We start from the raw sequence: 11,907 nt of genomic DNA, 5'->3' as shown, positions 1-11,907 counted from the left end.
TTTCATGATTTTTTTTTAACTTTTTGGGTTTTATTTATTTATTTATTTATTTATTTATTTATGGCTGTGTTGGGTCTTCGTTTCTGTGCGAGGGCTTTCTCTAGTTGCGGCAAGTGGGGGCCACTCTTCATCGCGGTGCGCGGGCCTCTCATTATCGCGGCCTCTCTTGTTGCGGAGCACAGGCTCCAGACGCGCATGCTCAGTAATTGTGGCTCACGGGCCTAGTTGCTCCGCGGCATGTGGGATCCTCCCAGACCAGGGCTCGAACCCGTGTTCTCTGCAGCTATCTCATTTTAATTTGCAATTCTCCAATGACATATTATGTTGACCATCTTTTCATTTGCTTATTTGCCATCTATATCTTCTTTGATGAGGTGTCTTGATATTTCGACCACTTTTTAATTGGGTTGTTTTCATACAGTTAAGAGTTATTTTTATATTTATAAGTCTTTTATAAGATATGTTTTGCTATTTTCTCCCAGTCTGTGGCTTGTCTTTTTGTTCTCTTAACAATGTCTTTTGCAGAACAATTTTTAATTGTAAGAAAGTCCAACTTAAAAATTTTTTTCATGAATCATGGTTTTGGTGTTTTATCTAGAAACCCCATCGAACAACTAACCATCTACATTAGAAATGGTCAGCCATACTAGTAAGCTGAGTTACTTAGAACTAAAGTCGCAATTAAGCAATTTGTATAATTATCTTTAAAAAGGATTACCTCTTTTGACTTATTTACCTGTATTTTGGACTTTTTCCTAAATATTCAATAAAAATTTTTTAAGAATAAACCATGTGCATGGAGAAAAAAAAAAGAAATAACAACAACAAACAAATAATCGCCAAAACTCCCGATTTTAACACGTGGTCATAAAAAAGATTCATAATTATGACGTTGGACTTCAGGTACAGGAAATTGGATTAATCGTAATTCTTGGTTCATAAGACTCTCAGCATTGGCTCACACATAGCCTGCTTTTAGTTATGTCTAGAAAAGTCAAGGCCTTGATCATATGGTACCACATGCCTGGCCTCTTCCCATCTAAGGATATCATACTGAATTCTGTCATCACTACCCTGCTTTCTCTTCATATAAATTCCATCTATGTGACTTGCAAAAAGGTGTATTTTGGCTTACTATCTGGTCCTTTTATTTTGTTGTCTCTAGGGATCTCTAGTTCTGATCACTATATTTCTATTCCATTGTAAGAATATATCACATTTTATTTACCCATCATTCTTCAACGGGGACTTGAGTGGTTTCTGGATTTTTGCTTTCTGTAAACAATGCTATGAAAATTCCTATATGTCTCCTGTTACACCTATGTGCAAGTCTGTCTTGGGTATACACTTAGGAGTAAAATTTCTGGATTATAGGATGTTTGAAAGTCCAACTTTAAAAGGTATTAATTACCAAAGCATTTGAAGGATTGAACCACTTTTGCTTAATATCAGGAAACTTTAAGAGATTATGTGGAATCCCTCCAACACTAGATACTGCCAGACTTTAAAATTTTTGCCAATTGAATGAGTGTAAAATAGTATCTTACTATGGTCTTGATTTGCACTGGTTTGTAACTTGGCTTTTCCCTTTCTTTGAAGATAGCTTAAGGTATTTTTGGTTTAAAATGCCTCTTTTTAATAGACAAATTCATCAATAATACTTTCAGTTAATGCTTTGTGTCTTAAACAGTCCTTCTGTATCCCAAGGTCTAAGCAGTAATCATTTTTTTTTTTTTGAGAGTTTAAAAATTGTTTTACATTTAAGACATTATTTTTTTCCCCCTATGGTGTGACATAGGGATCAATTTTCACCTTTTTCCACACTGATAACCAGTTGTGCTCTCAGTACCTAACAGTCTCCTTTCCCCAGTGTGGTGTCCCATCTCTCTTATACCAAGTTCAGCTCATGCATGGCTTTTTCTGGGCATTTTGGTCTAATCTACTGGGATTCTGTATAGCCCTTAGCTAATACCACACTATTTTAATTAACATGGCTTCATAGTGAGTCTTAACATCAGCAGGAAAAATGCCCACCTCCCTGCTCTTTCCTTTCTGAAATGTCCTAGCCTTTTGCTCTCCTTTATCTTTTACTTTAGAATCACTTTAATAAGTTCCAGGAGAAAACTTAGTGGGATTTTTGATAGGAATTGCTTTGAATCTATAGGTCTATTTGGGTACAAATGACATCTTCATGATATTGTCTGCCTAGCCACGAACATGTCTATTTTTTGAGGTCTTAGTTATCTCTTAATAATGTTTAAGCATTTTTTCTTAAAGAGGTCTTCAACATACATTGTTAATTTCCTAGGTACTTGGTATTGTAAAAGATGTCCTCCAGTTTTCCAGTTGTTTCTGCTATAAAGAAATGCAACTGCCTTCTGAAAATTAATGTTACACCTACCACCTAACAAAACCCTGTATTTCTGGTACTTTCTCTTTAGAGTTATTTGGGCTTTCTAAAAAAACAAACATGTAATGTACAAATAATGAGTTTCCTACTTTCTATTTCTTATAAAATTGGCTAGGATCTCTACATGATCTTGAATATAAGCACTGATAGTGGAAAACCAGCCCTTTGTTTCTGGCTTTAAAGGGAAATGAATTTTCCTCTTTTTGGAAGATGCTTGTCTTTTGTTTATTTGGTTTTACATAGAAACTATCACCTTAAGGGAATTCCTTTTTAGTCCTAATTTATCAAGGGTTTTTATCATGAATGGGTATTAAATTCTATTGAATACTTTAACTGGATCTATTGAGATAGTCATAATGGTTTTCTCTCATTTACAGATTTCAGTGCTAAGCCATCATTACATATGAAGGTAGAATATACATACTAAGCTACAGTATACAAGTAGTAAGCAAACAAATGTAAACATAGACATTTGTACTGCAAAATACTATTTTAATCTGTTTTACATAATATTTCAAGTTTTAAAAAGGTTGGCGGCCAGGTAAGTTTGAAACCACAGGACAAATGGTCTTTTGGAGGTCTTTCTACTTCACAATTCTCCAATTGCTGTGTTTGAGTTATGCTGTTTCTGTTTCTCTAATCCTACCAAAACGAAGCTTCTACTAGATGCTAATTCAGTGTGACAGAGTTCAGAACAGAGAATCAGACAAGAGCTAGAAAATATGACATGTTCAACTCACAGGAATGTAAGATCACAGTTTGTCATCCTAAGATTACTCACAAACAGATGTGAGTTCATCTCACAAAATTAAGTAAAGTAGAAAACTGAAGGACCAAAAGTCAAAATGAACTACCAGAAAGAATAAGAGAAAAAGTAATACAAGGGAACATTATGGTTTTCCTTTTTATTTAATCAAAGACTGGTAGATAAACATAAATACAGCACAATTACTTCAGATCATTCTTCATATTGTATACACACAGACCAATGAACGTAATCTGAAAGAAACCTGCAGTCAGCAATGAAATGCATACAGCTTTTCCTTCCCTCGCTCAAAAAAATTTAAAAACACACAAACTTCGAATCTCATCAGCACACACTCTCCTGTGACAAATGATTCAGACATAAATAGTGGGTGCAAAGAAACTATATGCTAACATATGTATAACCTTTGTTAATGAAAAACAGAAGCAGCCATAATGATTAAGATACATTCAGTTACTGATAACTAGTTGTGCCCTAAAGGGCATTTATCAAAAGAGAAATCGTGCTGCAGAGAAAAGCTATATATACATACACAATGAGAAAATAAACTGCAAGATTAACGCATGCATGTTTAATACTGGAAAAATCACAGCCCTCCGACATTTCTCCACGTTTGTTATAAAAGCCCTCTGCACTCAACTAAAATTAAAATGATCTTAAAAGGATAATACTTGTAAAGTTTACTTAAGTCTTTTCAGCCACAGAAACTGCAATGTAAATAAATGTTCAGAGTCATTTTCAAAACAAAAACAAAAATCTATTCTTCTGATGACATGCATGATTAAAAGGTCTATGCAAGATACATTGCTCTACATTCCCAATGACTAGGAAAAAAAACCTCAAGTCAATTTTTAGTTTGCAGATGGTCAAAGGATTTTGTATTCCAGGAGTTCAAATCTTCTGGATCTTTTCACCAACAACTACTGGATTTTCTTTTCTGATTTTCTCAGCAGCATCAGCTTTGTAATTGTAAGAGCAATTGTGTACATCTGAGTAACGGTGTACCCCACAGTAAACATTTCCACACCGACATTCAAACCCTGAAAATGGATTAATGCACATACGTGAGTTGAATGGAAGGTCTAAAAATATTAAACTCTCTAGCATAATTAATGTTAAAAAGGTCATATATTTAGGGCAGCAATCTAAAGAATCATTCCAAACAAGCGGTTTCACAACCTAGTAACATTCTCAAAATCCATAGCTGATAGCTTCATTTCTTTTTCCTACCTACAAATACAGGTTTGTATCAGCAGACCAAGTCATAACCACTTCTCTGAGCGCAAGTTTTCACCTGTGACACAACTGCTTCCTATCAAAAACAGGGTTGCTAAATTGAAAATGTGAAACACTCCTCAAATACTACAATGTGAAAAAATAAGCATACTGTCAGAAGGCAATCTTAAGATTTAATTAGGGAAGATGAAATGAAACTTTTGACAGAACTGTTAACAAATAGTGTAGTATATTAGCTTTCCTTGGCTAACCTCCAATGGAGAGGTGAACTGTAATCTGGCTGAGTGATTTAGAGCATGAGATGGAGTTACGGTTGCTTAAGTCTGAATCTATTTACTAACATAGGCACATTACTTAGCCTCTCTGACCCTTAGATTCTGCATCTCTAACTTTGGAATTGGTTACAGTAAGAATTAAATGAGGAAGTATTAAGTGCCTAACATATAGTAAACATGCAATAAATGCTACTTATTTTAGGGAAATGCCCCAAGAATTGAAGCCAAAACAGAGAAATAAGCAGTGTGGATAGTCTTTAAATAAAACCAGTCCTGCACCCCCAAATTAGGATTTTATGGTAATGATGGAATTGCTGGAAATGGAACATAGGAATCAATATTTTAAACATTGACATTTGATGTAAACTTCCTTTACCAAATTTTTTTAAACTTCAAAAAGATACTCTGTAACTTCATAATTTTCTTTTATTTTTAAAATTTTATTATTTATTTTTTGGCTGCACCACACGGCTTGAGGGATCTTAGTTCCCTGACAAGGGACTGAACCTGGGCCCTCGACAGTGAAAGCGTGGAGTCTTAACCACTGGACCGCCAAGGAATTCCCCTATAACTTCATAATAATGAATAAAAAATGGAGCCAAGAATAATACTAGACTGACAAGACAGAAATTACTAAGTCGCAGCCTTCTTTCTAATCATGAAGTCGAAGTTTCTGAGGTTTAGGAAGACAGTATTTGATGCTAAATATGTACACTTTAAAATGCCTTACTTGTTCACGTCTGTATTCTTTAAATAAATACATTTGCCAAGGCATGGGCCAGTTTTAAACATGTCTGATATCAGACTGTAAATCTCCTTTCCTCTTTATCTACACCTTAGCCAGACAAACCTTCCTAAAACATAATTTACTCAAAATCTTATCTCGGGCTTCCCTGGTGGCACAGTGGTTAAGAATCTGCCTGTCAATGCAGGGGACACGGGTTCGAGCCCTGGTCTGGGAAGATCCCACATGCCACGGAGCAACTAAGCCCATGCACCACAACTACTGAGCCCATGTGCCACAACTACTGAAGCCCGCGCACCTAGAGCCCGTGCTCTGCAACAAGAGAAGCCACCACAATGAGAAGCTCATGCACAGCAATGAAGAGTAGCCCCTGCTCGCTGTTACTAGAGAAAGCCCACACACAGCAACAAAGACCCAACGCAGCCAAAAATAAATTAAAAAAAAAAAAATTATTTCCTCTTAAGCCAATTTCTTAGGCAGAGTATTCAGCACAATGCCTGGCACATAGTAAACAATAAATGGTAACTATAGCTGCAACTGTTCCCCATCAGTTAACCACAGTACACATCATGAGCCTTATCTCTATGGTGGTATCTAACCCCCTTCTTCACATATTTTGTGCTACAATCCCCTTTTATGGTCCCCTAAACATGCCCTATCCTTTCTGCGAGCTTTCGTTCAAGGTATTTTTTTTTTTTTTTTGCCTGAAATGCTCCCATTTCCATCAGTTATTAAGTCCTACTCATCTTTCAAGACCCAGCTGAAATATTCTACCTTCATGACTTTGATGGGCCTCTACTCCTCTTCTTTTACATAAATTAATCACACCCATCCCTGAATTCCCAAAGAAATCTATTTGACTGCACTTAAATGTACTCTTTGCCAAATATCCAAGTAATATTTCAAACATTTTCTTCTCCCTCTCTTAATAACAATCCCAGCTAACAGCTCTGTTATAGTAGTCAACATGTATTGATTACTTATTGCATGGCAGCACGCGGCTATCACCTTACATATATGAGCTCTCTGAACCCTCATGACAACCTGTGACTAGCCACTTTACATAGAGAAAGTACTTCACAGCTCACCAAGGACTTAAATATTCTCTCACACACAACAATTTCAGCTCTCTGAAGGCAGGAGCCACATCTTTGCCCTTTCACAGCACCTGGCACACTGACCTTACCTGTCTAATATTCTCAAACTCAGCTGAAATGAATTTTTTAAAAGAAAAGCTATTCATTTCACTATTAGGTATGTAATTAAAGCTACTTTTATTTAAGAAAATTCAGAAGGTGAAGCATATCCATTATTAACTCATATGGGAACAGAAACAATCTTAATTGAAGCCATTAATAGTAAGTCATGCATCATCATAAATAACATCTTTATTTTAAACCATGTGATTTAGGCCCTTACCAGTAAGTCCCACTTTCTTCCTGCACATGAAACAGCGATTCTTTTTTTGTTTTGGTTTTTCAAGAGACTTGCTTTGCTCTTCAGATGGCTGCTGTGCCGTTTCTGATACTGAAGCTGATAAAAATAGGAAGGTGGTAAAATTTAATTATTCAATGAGATTTTGAAATTTGGGTGGTTGTTACCCCTCACCCCACCCCCACTGATCTGTTTATTCAGAGGATAACTGAGTAATTTACTTACTTACTAGCATGGAAAGATGCTCACATTAAGTTACAAAGTAGTTTAAATAATATGACCCCCTTTTGGTGAAATGCATATATGTATGCAAAGTATGCATGTATGTATACACACATGGAGAAAATCTAGACTATACACTGACATGTTAACAAGTGACTCTAAAAGCACTATATTTTCTAAAATTTCTAATAATTATGTATTTGACCAATAAAAGACATACAACACACAAACACTACTTGGGTATTCTAAGGGAGTGTGTAAGAAAATGGTCACATGCAAACTTCTAAATATTGTTGAGCTCAGAACTATGTACATTTCAAAGACAATAAGGGGAAAAAGCCTGAAACCAAGATTTAGTGGAATACTAAGTATGTTCAAAATTCTCAGAATGTTTCATATAAAACCTTTAAAATATTGAGAATAAGACAAATTGATTAAAATGTTATAATTAAGATAATAAATTGATTTAAGTGTTGAAGCCAAGGCCAGCCGCACCAAAATTCAGGTCTAATTATTGCCCCTAAATCCTAACTAATGTGTCCCCCGCCACTCCCTCTCACTAACTACCCTGGCCCTCCCAAATGCTGTTACTAGAGTTAGAATCTATCAGGTGACCTAGCAGACATGGTGTCTTGTTCTAAAACAGTCAGTGACTTGCCAGGGATCAAGGATTTAACCTCTCCAACTTTATCACCAACCAGTCCTTCTTCTTCAGTAATCTACTGCTTAACCAATCTATGGGACTATGCCAGGTACCTTTGCTGTGTACAACCAATTCAAAAGGGCTTCCTTTCTCTCATTTCACCTAGGTCAATTGCCCTTTAAAACCTCCAGGAAACCCTGTCTCAGTTCTCTTGCAATGTTTCACTCTGATTACACTTAATTCCCTTAAATACTCTCTACCAAATTCTGGGCACTTCACATGAGCCCCCTCTTCCATCCATGCTTTACACATTGCATCCAAATCATCTGCCTTACATGAGAATCTAATTATGTGCCCTCCAATGTTTAAAATTGACAACTCCCCACTAACCCCCAGGATAAATAAAGCCCAGAGGTCCTTCAGGACTTTTCTCATCCTTCTTTTCTAGCCTTGTCTCTCACCATTCATCAACAATACTCCATGCTTCAGCCATACTGAAGTATTTGCAGTTTCCCTGGACATACTAAATTCTCTCTTACCTCTGGGCTTTTTGTAAAAGTTGTCCTTTCTATGTGGAACAATTTTCCTATGCCCCTCTTGTCCCTCCTCCTTACCTGGCTAACTCCAAGGTGTCTTTTTTGTTTAAGCTTATATTATCAACTCTTACTCCATTCCCTCCCCCACAACTTAGACTAGGAAACCCTACTATGCCCGGTAGCACTTTCTGTACTATTATATTATAAATGCCTACTTGACTTAACCTGCCCTTAACCTTTCAGGGCAGGAACCTGTCATTTTCATCCTTGTTACCAGTGCCTCCTACTACACAGCAGGCATTCAATAAATATCTGTTGAGCTGAATTAGTATTGAGTTATTTACCTATTGTATTTATGTGCTCCATTTCCCCAACTACACTGTAAGCCTGCTGAGGAGAGGGATAGCATCCTATTCCCTGTTCGAATTTCCAGCACCTATCACAGTGAACTACACACAGTAGATGCTCAAACATTTGATGTAATAGATTCTAACCTGCTTATGTTAACACATTATCTCATATTTTAACAAAATATGACAAAAGGCAAAACACCACAAACTAACAAATAAATATGCATGAATGAAGAACTCTATAACATGATTATTCCACCTGGACATTCTAAAGCTAGATGGGGAGACAGTGCTACCAATATCTACATTTTACTTTTGAAACAAAATGTGGATACATAAAGCCTTTTATTTTTAATAAGTAAATACCCCTAGAATGTAAGCTCTATGAGGGCAGGGGCTGAATATCTCGCTTACTGTTTTATCCCCAGCTCCTAGAACACTATCAGATAAGGTTTGGCTGTGTGTAAAGAGCTCAAAAATAGTTAACTTGCAATCAGAAAAGAATCTATTCTATTTATTACCTTTGACATCTATAAGGCATACCTATTCTCCCAAGCAAGTCTGATACTCAAATATACTAATATAAATAATGCTTTACTGGCAGTAACAACACCACTATCCCACAAGATTACATATTTAAAAAAAAAACCAATTTAACTACTGAGACACAAACTTTGGTATCTGGAAATGGAGAATAGTGAAAATACATTTATCTGCTATGGATACAAATGCTACTGTATACCTCAACAGAGACATTTCACAGTATTAACCCTAAAGATCTGTCAAGGCAAATGGTTTCTCTTTAACTGAGGTAACTGCATAACCTTTGAAGTGAAGGATTAGGTGGCACGCTAAAAGCTTATAAACTAGGGTTCAAATTTGAGGCTGACCAATGTCCACTATCCTCATCAGACTAAGGTAACCTTAGCTTACCTGCAGTTAGTGGCTGGTACCTGAATTTAAACATTTACCAAATGAATTCATGGGCAAGATGATAACAGTATTCTGTAAAAGTCTAAGATTCTTAGAAATTATTCCTGTTTCCCCAATTTTCATGTGAGATTTAAGATCAAAGCAAACCATAATTATCAAACTCTAAGTTATGTAAAAGGAAACAATCTTTTAAAAGGGCCATACTAAATAAATAAATAAATAAGCAAGCAAGCAAGCCATACAGTAGACTAAGGGCCAAAGGGCCATACTCTTATTGAACCTGAAGCCAAAATAAGGACGGTTTCCTCAGAACTAGGCAGTTTTTCATATTCTGAATTGAGAATTGTAAACAGAGAATACCCACTTGTTAATGATTAAGAACAGGTGGCTGCCTGTGTTGCATCCACTGGTCCTAAAGGGCTATTCGGGAGGCCTATGCAATGGCATAAAGGCTGAGAGATAAACTGTATAGCACTCGCTAATAATTTTTAATGGTAATCTCAACTAGACAAAGCCTTCTGGCCACTACTTTAAAGATCCTTCAAAAAGCACCAGGCAGGTAAAATTAGTTTAACTACCCACATGGAGGACCACATTCAAGAGGAACAAGGCCCTCTGCTCTGGGTCCTGTGGAAGGAAGGAAGGAAGGAAGTGGGGGAGGGAGGGAGGGAAGTAAAGAAAGAAAAGAAAGAAAAAAGTACACAAATATAACAATAAATACATAAAACTATTTAGCACTACCTGTTTGGGGGATAGTCAAGACACATGGTGAAAAATAAAACTGAACATAAGATGACATTAATACGCAATCCCCAAACATTATCTTACAGTAGATACAATATCTATGTAATATAACATATATCCCTTACATATATGGATATATGTTATATATATAATATAACATATATCCATATATATAACTTGTCATGACAAGTCTCATTCAAGTATTAGACTAAGCATTCTGAGGGTGGGGACTATTTCTGTTCACCACTGTATACCCAGTGCTTACACAGAGCAGTTGCTCAACAGATATTTAGTGAATAAATGTACATTTTTACAATGACCCATTGGGATAAAATTCATTTCCCTTCTCTGGACTTCACTTTCTTACCTGCAAAATAAGGGGGAGGACAAAATGATCTTTATGTTATTCTTAGCTCAAAAATCCATTACAAGACTTCCCTGGCAGCACAGTGGTTAAGAATCTGCCTGCCAATGCAGGGGACACGGGTTTGAGCCCTGGTCCGGGAAGATGCATGCCGTGAAGCAACTAAGCCCGTGCGCCACAATTACTGAGCCTGTGCTCTAGAGCCCGTGAGCCACAACTACTGAGCCCGTGTGCCACTACTACTGAAGCCCACGCGCCTAGAGCCCGTGCTCCGTGACAAGAGAAGCCACCGCAATGAGAAGCCCGCGCCCTGCAACAAAGAGTAGCTCCCGCTCACCGCAACTAGAGGAAGACCTTGCGCAGCAACGAAGACCAACACAGCGAAAAAATTTTTTAATATTCAAGAGAAAAATTAGCCTGCATAGTGGGCTAATAGGGTCCAAAAAAAATAGGGTCCAAAAAAAAATAATGAGAATCATATATTTAATTTTATGTTTTCTAGCAGGTATGTTAAAAAGTAGAAACAGATAAAACTAATTTATGTTATCATTTAAATACAAAATCAACATGAAAAGTATTAATAGAATATTTCACTTTGTCTTTTTTGCTACTAAGTCTTCAAAAGCACTGTATATGTTACACCTAGAGTGTAACTAGCAAATAAATATGCACTAAATATCTAACTTCGGACTAGCCACATTTCAAGTGATCACATGAGGCTAGTGGCCACCATCCTGAAGAGAGCAGCTCTGTAAATGAGATCAGTTTCTAACAGCAGCTATTTGGAGGCAAAATACTGTTACATTAATCCTTAAAATACAACTTTGTGCCATCTTACAACAAACAAAAAGAAGCAACCAACCTTCAAAATGGCTCTCTTCCCTTATCATGGATTAGAACCCAATACCTTAGAGATTTTCCATGACCTGATTCTAGACAATCTTTCCAACTTTAGTTCCAACACATACTTGTCTGAACTGGCCACTCTAGCAACTGTTGTTCTATCTCCCAAATTTCGTGTTTTCCTACCAGTATGCTTTTGCTTTTACAAACTCTTCTCCAGCAAAAAAGCCCTCTTCATGGTGCCTATCTTTCACATAAATGGAGTCATACAATACGCTGGCTTTTTGTACCTGGCTTCTTTTATTTAGTATATTTTCAAAGTTCATCCACGTTGCAGCACGTATCAGAACGTCATTCTTTTTTATGGCCGAACACTATTCCAGTGTATGAATATACCACTTCTTGT

At 36.6% G+C, this 11,907-nt stretch overlaps 1 protein-coding gene across 4 annotated transcripts in view; it reads right to left on the bottom strand.

Annotated features, from left to right (window-relative positions):
- Positions 1-3,300: 3,300 nt before the first annotated feature.
- The window catches only part of ZFAND6 (zinc finger AN1-type containing 6), a 75,326-nt gene continuing 66,719 nt past the window's right edge, over positions 3,301-11,907 (bottom strand). For all 4 annotated transcript variants that reach the window (XM_059912316.1, XM_059912313.1, XM_059912314.1 and 1 more), the window contains 2 exons: positions 6,852-6,965; positions 3,301-4,216 (listed from right to left, as the gene is read on the bottom strand). In XM_059912316.1, coding sequence (XP_059768299.1) covers positions 4,068-4,216; positions 6,852-6,965 — 263 coding nt within the window. In that variant the 3' untranslated portion in view covers positions 3,301-4,067. The remainder of the gene's footprint in view (positions 4,217-6,851; positions 6,966-11,907) is intronic.

The sequence above is a fragment of the Balaenoptera ricei genome, chromosome 2 (genome assembly GCF_028023285.1).
Source record: "Balaenoptera ricei isolate mBalRic1 chromosome 2, mBalRic1.hap2, whole genome shotgun sequence".
NCBI classification, from domain to species: Eukaryota; Metazoa; Chordata; class Mammalia; order Artiodactyla; family Balaenopteridae; genus Balaenoptera; species Balaenoptera ricei.
The sequence above is the reverse complement of the archived record's forward strand: the minus strand, read 5'-3'. Positions and strand labels throughout refer to the sequence as shown.